General features: G+C 44.6%; 1 protein-coding gene across 1 annotated transcript in view; it reads right to left on the minus strand.

Moving 5' to 3' along the window:
- LOC126416797 (dipeptidase 1-like) overlaps window positions 1-16,408 on the minus strand; it is a 504,557-nt gene that overhangs the window by 317,484 nt on the left and 170,665 nt on the right. The window contains exon 2 of the mRNA XM_050084666.1: window positions 15,062-15,233. Coding sequence (XP_049940623.1) covers window positions 15,062-15,233 — 172 coding nt within the window. The remainder of the gene's footprint in view (window positions 1-15,061; window positions 15,234-16,408) is intronic.

Raw genomic sequence — 16,408 nt, forward strand, 5'->3', positions numbered from 1 at the left:
TCTTCGATATGCACCTGCGGAGTCACTGGTCTCTCTTTAGGAGAACGGTTTAAATACCCGTCCATCTATTCACATTTTGGTTTTCAATGGTTTCCCATAATCGTTTTAGGCAAATGCAGCGATGGTTTCTCTGTAAAGGTCACTGCTGAATTGTTTTCCTGTCCTTTACTACTACGAGCTTGGACTCTGTCGCCAATTACCACGCTGTTACGGGACGTTAAACTAAAGCCGGTTCGACAACACTTTTTTCCTCCTACAAATGGCACAATTCCTCCCCCGATAGCACGATAGGTATGTGCTTTTACACCTAAACCGACTGCCAGTTTTCATATACCAGGCAGTGTGAATATAAAGAACTTGCCCCTGCTAATGCGCGAGATATTGATAGGCCATCGGGATAGCATGTTACTATTCCACCTCGTATCAGACTGTACCCGTGGTCTAGGGGTAGCGTCTTTGATTCATAATCAAAACGTCTTCAGTCCCGGGTTCGATCCCCGCCACTGCCTAAATTTTGATAAATAATCAGCATTGGCGGCCGAAGACTTCCGGCATAAGAAGTCAGCCTCATTCTGCCAACGGCCTTGTCAAAGAGGGCGGAGGAGCGGATAGAGGTTCAGGGCACTCTTGTCCTAGGGGTGGGAAATTGCCCCTAAAGGCGGAAGAATCAGCAATGATCAACGATATGAGGATGCAGAAGGCAATGGAAACCACTGCATTAAAGACACGTAACGTGTATCCACAGGACATGTGGCCTGTAATTGAAGAAGTGTCGTGATGATCTCTCCATCGGCAAAAGATTCCGGGGTAGTCCCCCATTCGGATCTCCGGGATGGGACTGCCAAGGGGGAGGTTACCATGAGAAAAAGATTGAATAATCTACGAAAGGATAACGTTCTACGAGTCGGGGCGTGGAATGTCAGAAGCTTGAACGTGGTAGGGAAACTAGAAAATCTGAAAAGGGAAATGCAAAGGCTCAATCTAGATACAGTAGGGGTCAGTGAAGTGAAATGGAAGGAAGACAAGGATTTCTGGTCAGATGAGTATCGGGTAATATCAACAGCAGCAGAAAATGGTATAACAGGTGTAGTATTCGTTATGAATAGGAAGGTAGGGCAGAGGGTGTGTTACTGTGAACAGTTCAGTGACCGGGTAGTTCTAATCAGAATCGACAGCAGACCAACACCGACAACGATAGTTCAGGTATACATGCCGACGTCGCAAGCTGAAGATGAACAGATAGAGAAAGTGTATGAGGATATTGAAAGGGTAATGCAGTATTTAAAGGGGGACGAAAATCTAATAGTCATGGGCGACTGGAATGCAGTTGTAAGGGAAGGAGTAGAAGAAAAGGTTACAGGAGAATATGGGCTTGGGACAAGGAATGAAAGAGGAGAAAGACTAATTGAGTTCTGTAACAAGTTTCAGCTAGTAATAGCGAATACCCTGTTCAAGAATCACAAGAGGAAGAGGTATACTTGGAAAAGGCCGGGAGATACGGGAAGATTCCAACTAGATTACATCATGGTCAGACAGAGATTCCGAAATCAGATACTGGATTGTAAGGCGTACCCAGGAGCAGATATAGACTCAGATCACAATATAGTAGTGATGAAGAGTAGGCTGAAGTTCAAGACATTAGTCAGGAAGAATCAATACGCAAAGAAGTGGGATACGGAAGTACTAAGGAATGACGAGATACGTTTGAAGTTCTCTAACGCTATAGATACAGCAATAAGGAATAGCGCAGTAGGCAGTACAGTTGAAGAGGAATGGACATCTATAAAAAGGGCCATCACAGAAGTTGGGAAGGAAAACATAGGTACAAAGAAGGTAGCTGCGAAGAAACCATGGGTAACAGAAGAAATACTTCAGTTGATTGATGAAAGGAGGAAGTACAAACATGTTCCGGGAAAATCAGGAATACAGAAATACAAGTCGCTGAGGAATGAAATAAATAGGAAGTGCAGGGAAGCTAAGACGAAATGGCTGCAGGAAAAATGTGAAGACATCGAAAAAGATATGACTGTCGGAAGGACAGACTCAGCATACAGTAAAGTCAAAACAACCTTTGGTGACATTAAAAGCAACGGTGGTAACATTAAGAGTGCAACGGGAATTCCACTGTTAAATGTAGAGGAGAGAGCAGATACGTGGAAAGAATGCATTGAAAGCCTCCATGAAGGTGAAAATTTGTCTGATGTGATAGAAGAAGAAACAGGTGTCGATTTAGAAGAGATAGGGGATCCAGTATTAGAATCGGAATTTAAAAGAGCTTTGGAGGACTTACGGTCAAATAAGGCAGAAGGGATTGATAACATTCCATCAGAATTTCTAAAATCATTGGGGGAAGTGGCAACAAAACGACCATTCACGTTGGTGTGTAGAATATATGAGTCTGGCGATATACCATCTGACTTTCGGAAAAGCATCATCCACACAATTCCGAAGACGGCAAGAGCTGACAAGAGCGAGAATTATCGCACAATCAGCTTAACAGCTCATGCATCGAAGCTGCTTACAAGAATAATATACAGAAGAATGGAAAAGAAAATTGAGAATGCGCTAGGTGACGATCAGTTTGGCTTTAGGAAAAGTAAAGGGACGAGAGAGGCAATTCTGACGTTACAGCTAATAATGGAAGCAAGGCTAAAGATTTGTCGATCTGGAAAAAGCGTTCGACAATATAAAATGGTGCAAGCTGTTCGAGATTCTGAAAAACGTAGGGGTAAGCTCTATAGGGAGAGACGGGTCATATACAATATGTACAACAACCAAGAGGGAATAATAAGAGTGGACGATCAAGAATGAAGTGCTCGTATTAAGAAGGGTGTAAGACAAGGCTGTAGCCTTTCGCCCCTACTCTTCAATCTGTACATCGAGGAAGCAATGATGGAAATAAAAGAAAGGTTCAGGATTGGAATTAAAATACAAGGTGAAAGGATATCAATGATAAGATTCGCTGATGACATTGCTATCCTGAGTGAAAGTGAAGAAGAATTAAATGATCTGCTGAACGGAATGAACAGTCTAATGAGTACACGGTATGGTTTGAGAGTAAATTGGAGACAGATGAAGGTAATGAGAAGTAGTAGAAATGAGAACAGCGAGAAACTTAACATCAGGATTGATGGTCACGAAGTCAATGAAGTTAAGGAATTCTGCTACCTAGGCATTAAAATAACCAATGACGGACGGAGCAAGGAGGACATCAAAAGCAGACTCGTTACGGCAAAAAAGGCATTTCTGGCCAAGAGAAGTCTACTAATATCAAATACCGGCCTTAATTTGAGGAAGAAATTTCTAAGGATGTACGTCTGGAGTACAGCATTGTATGGTAGTGAAACATGGACTGTGGGAAAACCGGAACAGAAGAGAATCGAAGCATTTGAGATGTGGTGCTATAGAAGAATGTTGAAATTTAGGTGGATTGATAAGGTAAGGAATGAGGAGGTTCTACGCAGAATCGGAGAGGAAAGTAATATGTGGAAAATACTGATAAGGAGAAGGGACAGGATGATAGGACATCTGCTAAGACATGAGGGAATGACTTCCATGGTACTAGAGGAAGCTGTAGAGGGCAAAAAGTGTAGAGGAAGACAGAGATTGGAATACGTCAAGGAAATAATTGAGGACGTAGGTTGCAAGTGCTACTCTGAGATGAAGAGGTTAGCACAGGAAAGGAATTTGTGGCGGGACGCATCAAACCAGTCAGTAGACTGATGACAAAAAAAAAAAAAAAAAAAAAATCAGATTGTGGGAAGGAATGGAACACAACCCTACTGGCAGTTAGCCACTGAGGGAAGGTGCCAGAAATCGCAGCACATATCAAAGGTTTAGAAACTAGCACAAAGAGGTAAAATATGAAATTAGCACAGAACAACGTACTCTTAACGAAGGCAGCCTCCACAGACACACATTCACACATTCACAGAATGACGTACTGAAAAAGCATTCTCCTGTAGCTACATTATTTTAACTGAGAACAGTTGGGAGAGAGAATACTGAACCATGAGAACCAGGTTTCGGCACCAAGACTAGTGATGTCGGTGGTGGGGGACAGAATCCTGTGAACCTTACCGTATGGCGGGCGCTGTTGCTCTTCCGTAGTATCGCGAAATACTCGCAATCGCCAAGCGACCGAAACGGCTATCGAATGAGAGTGTACCCGGAATCACCAACCGTTGAGCTTTACCGTCGCATGGCGGAGCGTACCTCTGGACAATAGACGGTCGCGGGCGAGACGGCAGCTGGTGGACCTCCAAGAAGACGTTCCGGAATGGGCTTGAGCGGTGAGGCTAAGGGGTTCAGTTAGCTGGTCGGCATCTCACACTAGTAAGCCTACATTTGAAAACAATAGTTCCGTTGCAAGCTTTCTGAGTAGACAAGCGGCTAGCTGTCGGCTGCTCCACAGAACTCAAAAAATGTTCAAATGTGTGTGAAATCTTATGGGACTTAACTGCTAAGGTCATCAGTCCCTAAGCGTACACACTACTTAACCTAAATTATCCTAAGGACAAACTTACACACCCATGCCCCAGGGAGGACTCGAACCTCCGCTGGGACGAGCCGCGCAGTCCAAGACTGCAGCGCCTAAGACCGCTCGGCTAATCCCGCGCTGCCCTCCACAGAACTGGGCGCTTCCTTTTTGCATCAGAGGCTTGGCGCAGCCTCCGCCGTTGAGATGTCTTTCTGTGTTCGTGCGCGCCTCACGAGCAAGAAGACGCTCGGTTTGACATCATTTTAACGATCGCCGCCATATTGAACAATTAATTAATTTCCCTCAAAATGACGGCAGCCGGTCTGTTGTTATTACACATCATCTTTAGTTTCTGTGATTATTTAGATGCTTTCAAGGACAAATCTTTATATACTTCGAAATAAAACTGATATGTAAATTATGGGTCGAGCAGCGATTTGTCCGTCATCAAAAAGTCCCGAATCTTTCACCTGATTTCATATTCATTGATTACTTTTGGACTCATCCTTTAATTCCGACCCTGCGCAGTCTGCCACGGGCTCGTCACTGCACGAGGAATTCTTGGTAAGGTTCGTAACACGATGTGTTATAGGGGAGAACAGCTCCATTAATACGCAAAATGGGCGTGGTGGGCCTTGAGAGAAATTTTAGTCCAACATGGATTTCGTGTTTGGGCGCCTCTGTCAGCATTGCATCCAAAGTGTGCGTTTGTGTCACTCGGCCCTAATTAGACCCTAACCTTCCCTTCCTGCCTTCCTGATAGCGCCGAGCGTTGCAGACAACACCCGACCTAATAATAATGTATGGGATTATATACAGGGAATGTAAGAGTACCTGTCAGTATCATATAAACCTATGAAATGGAAATGTCGTGTGGCTAGTGCCTCCCTTCGGGTAGACCGTTCGCTTGGTGCAAGTCTTTCGAGTTGACGCCACTTCGACGACTTGCGTGTCGATGGGGATGAAATGATGATAAGGACAATAAAAACCCAGTCCCTGAGCGGAAAAAATCTCCGACTCAGCCGGGAATCGAACCCGGGTGGTTAGGTATGACATTCCGCCGCGTTGACCACTCAGCTACCAGGGGTGGACGTATAAATCGATGTATAAAAAGTAGTTTCGACATTCACTGACCATTATAAACATCTAAGGTGACTATCATGACAGCAGAATTAACAGCCATATTAGAGGCATTGAGAAACACTGTTCCAAGGACGATGACAGTTAATTCACAAGTAGCACTACAAATGCAACACCCCCGGAGATAAAGCCTCAATGACCCACTAGTTTTCGAGATTCTGCAGCAAGTAGACACCCTACAGCAGAACGACATGGGAATGAAATTTGAGTAAAATGTCACTGTGACTTGCGGTGCAATGAAATGATGGACAGGCTAACAGAAAAAGGCGCTATCATTACGAGAAGTCGTGAGTACGACAAGGTGCCGAACTTCAGAGTCTGTTGCACGTTGAAACGAATCACGCAAAAACCAGTGCCAACACGAATGGAAAAATGCTAGTGCTTCTAGATGACAGTCCTTTAGTGAGCTGGGTCGCACGCTGGTAGTGATACTAAAAAAAAAAACAGCCCGTACAGGTTCTCTTTGAGGACGACTCATGGCCGCCACAAAAAAAGATCTACATCGTATACAGAAAAGAAGAAAACGTTAAGGATATGATACTGCTAGGGATAAAGGAAATCATTCAATGTGAGGGCGCTTCTAGTAACAACGGGCATCATCGTGTTCATATTTAAGATAATTCTCATTTATAGCTCCGTCTGAGTTGCACATTTTTAATTACATTACATGTCTCGATCAATCTGGATCATCTTCAGATCTAAGTACTTGCTTCAGCAAACCGTTTTGTCTACTCAGAACCGTGTGTCAGAGTACTCTGATATATGATTCTGACTAGACAAAATGTGCAACTGAGACAATAAATGAAAATTATCTTAAGTATCTACCTAGTTGCTGAATGTCTCAAGATGATTATGTGGATTATAGTGGTCTTCAGAACGTTGTCTAATTTCCTTGCAGTGGTCGAAGTGCAATTCTGGCTGTCCCTATGTCTTCTAGAATGGAGGGACGAGAACTTAAACTGTAAAATGTTAATTACTTGTTTATACATACGATATTGTACTTAGTATACAGAACGTAGTACCCCACACTATAGACCGCAGGTGTGCAAGTGTATTGCCGAATCATCAGTTTAGTAAATCATGCCTGCAGAATTCTAACACGAATTATTTACAGAAGAATGGAAAATATTGGTAGAGGGCAGTCTGCGAGGAGGTCAGTCTCAGGTCGTGAAGGCACGAAGCAATAATGATCTTACGATTTATTTCAGAAGATAGTTCGAGGAAAGGCAAATCTAAATTTACAGCATTTGTAGACTTAGAGAAAGTTTTTGACAATATTGACTGGAATACTCTCTTTGTAATTCTTGGGCAAGCAGGAATAAAATAAAGGGAGCGGAACGGTATCTTCAGAATCGATACTGCAGCTGAAGGGTCGAAGAGTGAAAGGGAAACAGTAGTTGAGAACGTAGTGAGTGTTTTAGACAACTGTCGGTGTTATTCAATCTCTGCACTGATAAAAATGTCGAGGAAACCAAGGACAAATTTGTAAAGGGGATTACAGTTCAGGGAGAAAAAAATAAAAGTGTTGAGGTTTGCCGGTGACACTGTAATACTTCCAGAGACGCATAGTACTTTGAAGATCAGTTGCACGGAAAGACTGTCTTGCAAGAAGCTTATAAGATGAATATCGATCTAAGTAAAACATAGGTGATGGAGTATCATCGTATCAAATAAGGATAGGAAGTAAGATATGAAAAGCAGTAGATGAGTTTTGCTAGTTGGACAGCGAAATAAATTACAATCGCCGCATTAGAGAGGGCATATGAGTAAAATGCAGACAGGAAACAGCAAGAAAAAGCATTTCTGAAGAAGTGGAATTTGTTATCAAATATAAAATTTCAATGTCCGTAAGTCTCTTCTGAAGGTATTTGTGTAGCACGCTGCATTGTGTGGAAGTAAAATGCGGACGATAAATAACTTAAGACGAGAGGAGAGTAGAAGCTTTTAAAGTGTTGTGCTACAGAAGCATCCGGAAGATCCTGCGAAGAAGAGAAATTTAAGACATTACTTAACTAAATCAAGGAATCGTCAATGTGGTAATGGAAGTAAGTGTGCGTGTGTATGGGGGGGGGGGGGGGGGCGAGGGAAGGGGGGAGGAGGGGGACACACTTCGGCGTGACTACAGCAGTCAGGTTCAAATTGATGTAGGTTGCAGTAGTTATGTGGAGCTGATCTCCTTGCAAAGTGTAGACCTGCATCAAAACTAGTCTCTGGCCAGCACTTCGCTTCACTTATGTTACCATCTTAGTTCTGGATATTACGAACTCAGAGGTGTGCGAGAACGTCATGGCGGAACTGCCATGCGAATTTGTGGATTTAATGATGCGTGTAGCACAGAACGAGCCTTACATGTCACTGAATGTTGGCTAAACAAAAAGATCAGCCACAGACTGTAAAAATGAGAACCGGGGAAAGACCTGTCATTTGCTACGTCGGATACGGAAAGTCGTAGAAAGCTCGTGTGGTTCCCTTTAAGTCGAAGCCGTAGCCCCGAGGGCTTAACTTTGCTGGCCGCAAGCCGACTCTGCCAGAAGCAGAGAGAACACGGCGTTCGTCTGGGGAGGCAATTTTTGTGTTTACTTGCTGGCGCCCACCTGTTGCCGAGGGACGCGGCTGGGGTAGGGGGCTGTGGCGCTTAACTGGCGCCCAAACCGAGAGTTTCTAGCACTTCACTTCACGTTTAGATATGTAAGCGTTCACTACCTTCAATTTTATTTCGCTTCGTCCTAAACAGCTCTGAGCATTATTCACAGTGTGCGGCTTTAAATTGGGAAACAAAGTGGACGTTTCTAGTGCCTTCCGTGACGTTCGGTTCCATGACGTTCACTTCTTCGTTGCAATTCTTCGCATATCGGACCTAAGCCATCAAATTTATTGAAGTAAGCCATTCTTCCTATACGGCTACGTTTTCCTGAACAAACTTGAAGCATCATGACTGCCCACTTTTTGGTACCATTTTCAAGTGCAACAATCTCGTTTACTTTAGGGTAAGTGTACTTGAAGAAGATCGTGACGCCGATATTGGATAATCTAAAGGTAAATTTAACGTCCAATTAAATACAGCATTGCAGAAAGAAGGATTTGTAATTTAACAATTGTATGACTTGTTACATACAAATTATGCAATTCAGGCCAAATACTAAATTCATTAGATCATTCCTCTGGTGGCAACACAAAGTTCGTATTTTACTGTGGCACCGACGCGAGATTTTCAGCCCGGGGCAATGATTATCACATGACGCTCGTGCCTGAAGAGCGAAACCGGTATTAGTGATTAAATTGTGCATGACCTGTGGCTGTTAAGAATGTTAATTACACACAATAAGTATTAGATTGTTTCTTGAATGCGTGGTAGGGAAGCCCGTGTTTACAGTGTTTGTAGTTCCTCTCATTCTCTCCAGGTTTATCATTATGGACTCAAAATGGAGGGAGCCATTTAACGGGGAATGGACAGCATTTGTTAAAAGAAGAGAATAAGCAGTAATATTGTACCAACAAGATCTAAGTATTCCAAAATTAAAATCTGCGATAATTTATATAGCAAGGATTGGGACATCACAGCACTTTGCAATGACTAAATATGACCCGAGATCTCAACTCTAATTTTTAAGTCCTGGATTGGCCTCATCGATCGCTGTCCTTTCCTAAAGCTTGTAGCTCGACATTGTCGGCAACTGTACAAACTGCTGGTTGATTTTTATGATAAAAACTTGCCACAATCGTCTTCTCCGCAGATCATCTTACATTTTGCCAAAGTCGTCTGCCGTTGCAACATTCCTCGAGACAACAAAGTCGTCCGCGAATAGCCTCATGGAGCCTGCAGCGTTTTCCAGCAGAACATTAATGTAAGTTGTAAATACTAATGACTTTTTAACTTTCCACCGGGATACTCGAGAAAGTACCTTTAAATTATTGGTTAAAAACAGTCTTGGTAGCAATGTTAGTTTTTTTTATTTTTAAGCGACGCGTTTCGCCTTATTTAGGCATCTTCAGGTTATCTTTTCTAGATGGACGCGAGAGGCACCAAGATCTGCATAACGCGTTCCCGTTCACAGGAGCGAGTAACAGTAAGATGGGGGCTCAGGTAGTAAGCATGGTTTCACTCAGTATTCCAATCCACCATATTATTCCGCACTCATTCGGCTACAAAAGATTGTTTTTCAACATGATCTCCTTTCAGTGCGACGGCCTTACGCCACCTTATTGGCAGGGCGTGTATGCCTGCATGGTACTATTTATACTGATCGACGTCGAAATCAACGTTTTACTGCTTCAGAATCCTCCCTATCATCCACCTCCTACGTTCCGCGGAGTGCGTTCTTCATTGGACTCAACAGATGGAAGCCGGAAGACGCAAGATCCGGGCTGTAGGGTGGGCGAGGAACAACGGTCCAATGAACTTTTGTGATCTCCTCTCTGGAGCCTTGGGTTGTCTTGGAAAACGAGAAGTTCGTTTGCATATTTTTGGCGACGAACACGCTGAAATCATTTCTTCAGTTTCCTGAGGGTTATACGGTAGACTTCAGAGTTGATCTTTGCGCTACGAGGGAGTACATCAAACAAAATAACCCCTTCAAAGTTCTAGAAGGTCGCCATGACTTTACCATCTGAGGGTGAGACTGTGAACGTTTTCTTCGGAGGAGAGATGGTGTCGAGCCACTCCATGGATTGCAGTTTTGTTTCCGTTTCGAAGTGATGAACTACACTACTGGCCATTAAAATTGTTACACCACGAAGATGACGTGGTACAGACGTTAAATTTAACCGACAGGAAGAAGATGCTGTGATATGCAAATGATTAGCATTTCAGAGCATTCACGCAAGGTTGGTGCCGGTGGCGACACGTACAACGTGCTGACAATAGGAAAGTTTCCAACCGATTTCTCATACACAAACAGCAGTTGACCGGCGTTGCCTGGTGAAATGTTGTTGTGAAGCCTCATGTAAGAAGGAGATATGCGTACCATCACGTTTCCGACTGATAAATGTCGGATCGTATCCTATCGCGATTGCGGTTTATCGTATCGAGACATTGCTGCTCGCGTTGGTCGAGATCCAGTGACTGTTAGCAGAATATGGAATCGGTGGGTTCAGGAGGGTAATACGGAACGCCGTGCTGGATCCCAACGGCCTCGTATCACTAGCAGTGGAGATGACGGGCATCTTATCCGCATGGCTGTAACGGATCGTGCAGCCACGTCTCGATCCCTGAGTCAAAAGATGGGGACGTTTGCAAGACAACAACCATCTGCACGAACATTTCGACGACGTTTGCAGCAGCATGGACTATCAGCTCGGAGACCATGGCTGCGGTTATCCTTGAGGCTGCATCACAGAGAGGAGCGCCTGCGATGCTGTACTCAATGACGAACCTGGGTGCACAAATGGCAAAACGTCAACTTCTTCGGATGAATTCAGGTTCTGTTTACAGCATCATGACGGTCGCATCCGTGTTTGGCGACATCGCGGTGAACGCACATTGGAAGCGTGTATTCGTCATCGCCATATTGGCGTATCACCCGGCGTGATGGTACGGGGTGCCATTGGTTACACGTCTCGGTCACCTCTTGTTCGCACTGACGGCAGTTTGAAAAGTGGACATTACATTTCAGATGTGTTACGACCCCTGGCTCTACCCTTCATTCGATCCCTGAGGAACCCTCCATTTCAGCAGGATAATGCACGAGCGCATGTTGCAGGTCCTGTACGGGCCTTTCTGGATACGGAAAATGTTCGACTGCTGCCCTGGCCAGCACATTCTCAAGATCTCTCACCGATTGAAAACGCCTGGTCAATGGTGGCCGAGCAACTGGTTCGTCACAATACGCCAGTCACTACTCTTGATGAGCTGTGGTATCGTGTTGAAGCCGCATGGGCAGCTGTACCTGTCCACGCCATCCAAGCTCTGTTTGACTAAATGCCCAGCCGTATCAAGGCCGTTATTACGGCCAGAGGTGGTTTCTCTGGGTAATGGTTTCTCGAGATCTATGCACCCTAATTGCGTGAAAATGTAATCACATGTCAGTTCTAGTATAATATATTTGTCCAATGAATACCCGTTTATCATCTGCATTTCTTTTTGGTGTAGCAATTTTAATGTCCAGTAATTAATATTTCATCGCCTTGGACGATGTTTGACAATAAACTATCACAATCAGTATGGTAACGCACAAGCATTTCCGCACAGATGGTCCTCTGTTTCTGTTTATCGACTCCTATTAGGTGGCGAGGAACCCACTGGGCAGACACATTTGAGTACCCCAGCCTGGTGGACGAGTGTGTTGGCACTACCAACAGGGACGTTCAGGGTGTGTAGCGAGGTGCTAGGCTGTGATCCGTCGATCACCTCGAATGAGAGTGTCCGCACGTTGCAACACTGCAGGAGTCGCAGCTGTGTGCGGGCGGCCGGCACGCGGGAGACAGGACAGTTTTGCGCGGCTTGTTGCAACGATGGGAGACGCCTGGCTCAACGGCGTACCGTGCGTCTGTTCGCTGCCAGGTCTCTGTAGACATTCTGCAAGCGCCTACGAAAGTCTGCAATGCTCTGGTTTTCCGCCGAAAGAAACTCAAACACAGATCTCTGCTTGAGGCTGTAATGGTAGTTCAATTACGTAACCATTACGGCACCTCACCTCAACCTCTCGATACCAGCAATATTCTACTGTCTTTCTGCGAAACAAATAACATATTTCTGTGACACCATTCAGATTTGATTTCATTAATGTAGAGGTACTCTGATACATCGATATCTTTATATTACAATGATATTATTCTTATGTGTATTCTTTCTTTTGTGACTATGATCCTTGACGTACTTGCAAATCTGATTTCTGGGGCGTAAGCTGTTATTAGAGAGTCAAGTCTTGGTCGTTATGTTGAAAAGACGCAAATTGTAGTAAGTTTATGAAATGTGAACTTTAACAGTGAGGAAGATATTTTCAAGTATGTTTTATATTGTGAAGTGATGTTTCGGAACGAGTTAAGTGATATTGCAACAAAAGTAATAAAAAAGAACTGTAACTTAAATTCGGAGTGCTGATTACTTTTTTACATCACCATTGTCCTAACTTGCAAAAGTTTAATCTTCAAGAATGGTTTATGAAACACATCTATAAAACTTTTGAATATCGCAGAATAAGGCCTAGGCCTCTTTGCATCCGAACTTGGAATCATCGCTACCTAGATTTTCGACGATTGAGCCATGAGTTCACAACGAGACCAGCGTGGGAAACACAAAAAGATGAGTGCCTAGTTTATCCATTACTTCAAGAAATGACTTTATTAACTGTGCTCTAATGATACCTGCCACATAATATAACTTTGTTGTTGCCCGAAAATGCAATATTTAGCAGCGTGAGCAACACTACAATCATAATTAATTTTTGACCTTTGTTGTGGTAGGGTTGTTAGAAGGTGCATGTCCGTTACCGATGCTACTCTGAAGACTTCGGATAGCGCCGCTACGTATCGGAACTTCATGAAACTATATGGGCTGAAGCGGAAATAGTGCACGGTGTTCCTCAACAAATTCCGAATTTTTTCAACAGAAGTCGTCCGAGAAAAAGAATGGGTTGCATTACTTATAGGACACCCCTCTTACACCTGCAAAATCCTGAACGAAGTCACAAATTCAATCCGACAAAGGTAAACTCGCATTTTATTTATTATGTAACAGTGTGGGACTGTTCCTAATGCCTTCGTGAAGCCGAGGAATACGGGATAACGAGAGCACCTTTGTCCTCGGCTTTCTGGGCTTCGTGGACGAACAGAGCGAGACGAATTTCGCGGGATGCCAAATTGGGAAACTCTTGTTAATACGAGGGTTACTCCAAAAGAAATGTACACTATTTTTGTAAAAGTGCAGTTTTCAATCTGCATGTGTGAAAGTTTTACAGTGTGTAGATACATCCTTCCCGCTTGTTTTCAAACTTAGTTCAACCTGTTGCCGTGAGTGGCGCTGTCACAGCATGTCTTCAAGATGGCTGCTGCACTTGACATTTGTCAGAAGCAACGTTCTGTCATAGAATTCCTGTGCTGTGAAAACGAGACAGTGGAAAACATCCAAAAGAGGTTGAAATGGTTCAAATGGCTCTGAGCACTATGGGACTCAACTGCTGAGGTCATTAGTCCCCTAGAACTTAGAACTAGTTAAACCTAACTAACCTAAGGACATCACAAACATCCATGCCCGATGCAGGATTCGAACCTGCGACCGTAGCGGTCCTGCGGTCCCAGACTGCAGCGCCTTTAACCGCACGGCCACTTCGGCCGGCAGAGGTTGAAAATGGTGTACGGAGATGCTGCTGTCGATCGCAGTACAGTTGGTCGGTGGGCAAGCAGGTTACGTGATGAAACCGGGCACGGCAATATTGAGGATTGTCCTCGCAGTGGCAGCCCTCCTACTGCACACACTCCAGACAATGAGCAGAGAGTTGACGGACTGGTGACTGCTGACAGACGCATCACAGTGAATGATTTGTCACGCTACGTTGGGATAGGGGAAGGAAGTGTTTGCGGAATACTGAATGTGTTGGCGTTAAAAAAGGTTTGTGCCAGGTGGGTTCCCAAGATGTTGACAGTGGCTCACAAAGAAACAAGAAAAACGGTATGCAGCGAACTTTTGGAACAGTACGAGAATGGTGGAGATGAATTTCTTGGAAGAATTGTGAGAGGTGGTGAAACATGGCTCCATCATTTTTCACCAGAGACGAAGAGGCAATCAATGGAGTGGCAGAATGCAAATTCACCCAAGAAAAAAATATTCAAAACAACACCCTCTGCTGGAAACTTATGGCTACGATGTTTTTCTATTCTGAAGGATTCTTGCATGTGGATATCAAGCCAAGTGGAACCACCATAAATTCTGATGTATATGTGACGACACTGAAGAAACTTCGAGCTCGACTGAGTCGTGTTCGACCACATCGGCAAAAGCAGGATGTTTTGCTGTTGCACGACAATGCACGGTCACATGTCAGTCAAGAAACCACAAAAGCGATCACAAAACTTGGATGGACAACACTGAAACACCCGCCTTACAGTCCTGACTTGGCTCCATGTGACTATGATCTCTTTGGGAAACTGAAAGACTCTGTTCGTGGAACAAGGTTTGAAGATGATGACTCCCTCGTGCACGCTGCCAGACAGTGGCTCCAACAGGTTCATCCAGAATTTTACCGTGTGGGTATACAGGCGCTGGTTCCAAGATGGCGTAAGGCAGTTGAGAGGGATGGAAATTATGTGGAGAAATGAAAATATTGTTCCTAAAGGATGTATCTACAGGCTGTAAAACTTTCAAAAATGTAGAATAAAAGGTGGATTAAAAAATAGTGTGCATTTCTTTTGGAGGGATAGTTTCGTTCTCCAAAAACTTCAGAATGCGACTAGGCGCAAGGCGGCAGAGCAGACAAGACAGCTCGCTGCGGTAGTGCTGGAGCTCACCCGTCGATGAGCGGCGACGACTTTAGCAGCGCGGCCACCTCTGGGGGGACGGGCCGACCCGCCAGCGACTCGTAGGCCGAGTAGTCGTCCTGCAGCGCTATGGGCAGCGCGATCACCAGGATGATGACCAGAAGGCCCACCACCGTGGCCGCCATCACGCACGGCTTGCTCGCTGCGGGAACACAAAGCACGTATCCAGTCAGCAACGCCTCAGTACTGTCTAGCCCGCAAGAAACAGCTAATGCAAAATCAAAACAAAACAAAAAATGTGTGTGAAATCTTTTGGGACTTAACTGCTAAGGTCATCAGTCCCTAAGCTTACACACTACTTTAACATAAATTATCCGAAGGACAAACACACACACCCATGCCCGAGGGAGGACTCGAACCTCCCCCGGGACCAACCGCACAGCCCATGACTGCAGCGCCTTAGACCACTCGGCTAATCCCGCGCGGCCAAAATCAAAAGAGAACGAGGGTGCGCGAGAAGAGTGTGAGGGAGGGGGGGAGGGAGGGAGGGAGGGAGGTAGGGGGAGAGGGAGAAGGAGAGAGCTCTTGGTGGCGAGGCGACCAAGAGCTGTTGCAGGACGATCGATTCACGGATCCAGTTATATGGCTCCTTCCGTGTATAGCGATTTAAAACTATGCCGAAACTGGTAGAACATAGAAGTTCATAAAATAAAATTAACTTCTACAAATCATACGGCTGTTGGTAAATTGTTACATCAAGATGTAGGTATGGGGTTAGTGTGGCGTTCGAGCGGAAACTTTTTGATCGCCCTTTGTATAAGATTGACATTGTGAACGTACAGGGTTGGTGTAAAATTTGCAAATGACTGCGGGTATGCTTTATATAGCTTCAAAACGTCTCGTACACTGTTTTAGATTGCCGTCTGGTACCTCAAATGTGTCTTCTTGGTGGATTATTGTCTTGCTACTTGCTACCGTGCCACCGCCATGCTAGAACATCCAAGAACTATTCTGGACCTCGTTCCGTCTTCAAAGATCACAACTTCTACTCCGAGCTATGAAATGACTTCCAATGAACTCTTGTTTGAACTCTTCTGTATTTTAAAGTTTATTACTTCTCATTAACATACATTACAGTAGTTCAAATAGGCTACATCGGTTATAATAGACATCTGACCTTAAAGGTCATACAGACAGTCTGTTGTACATTACAAGATAATTCATTTGTCTTGACGACGTTGGCATTGTCGGTTGGCTGCGTATCCCTGGCACCCGTTACGCCTCCAACACGTGCCCAGTCGGTAGACGCCACGCGTTCACCGTCAACGTACCTGGGTCATGTCTTTGTGCCAAAATAAAGCGGCGCGGACAAGCTTT

Source organism: Schistocerca serialis, chromosome 8 (genome assembly GCF_023864345.2).
Source record: "Schistocerca serialis cubense isolate TAMUIC-IGC-003099 chromosome 8, iqSchSeri2.2, whole genome shotgun sequence".
In the NCBI taxonomy this organism is placed as follows: Eukaryota; Metazoa; Arthropoda; class Insecta; order Orthoptera; family Acrididae; genus Schistocerca; species Schistocerca serialis.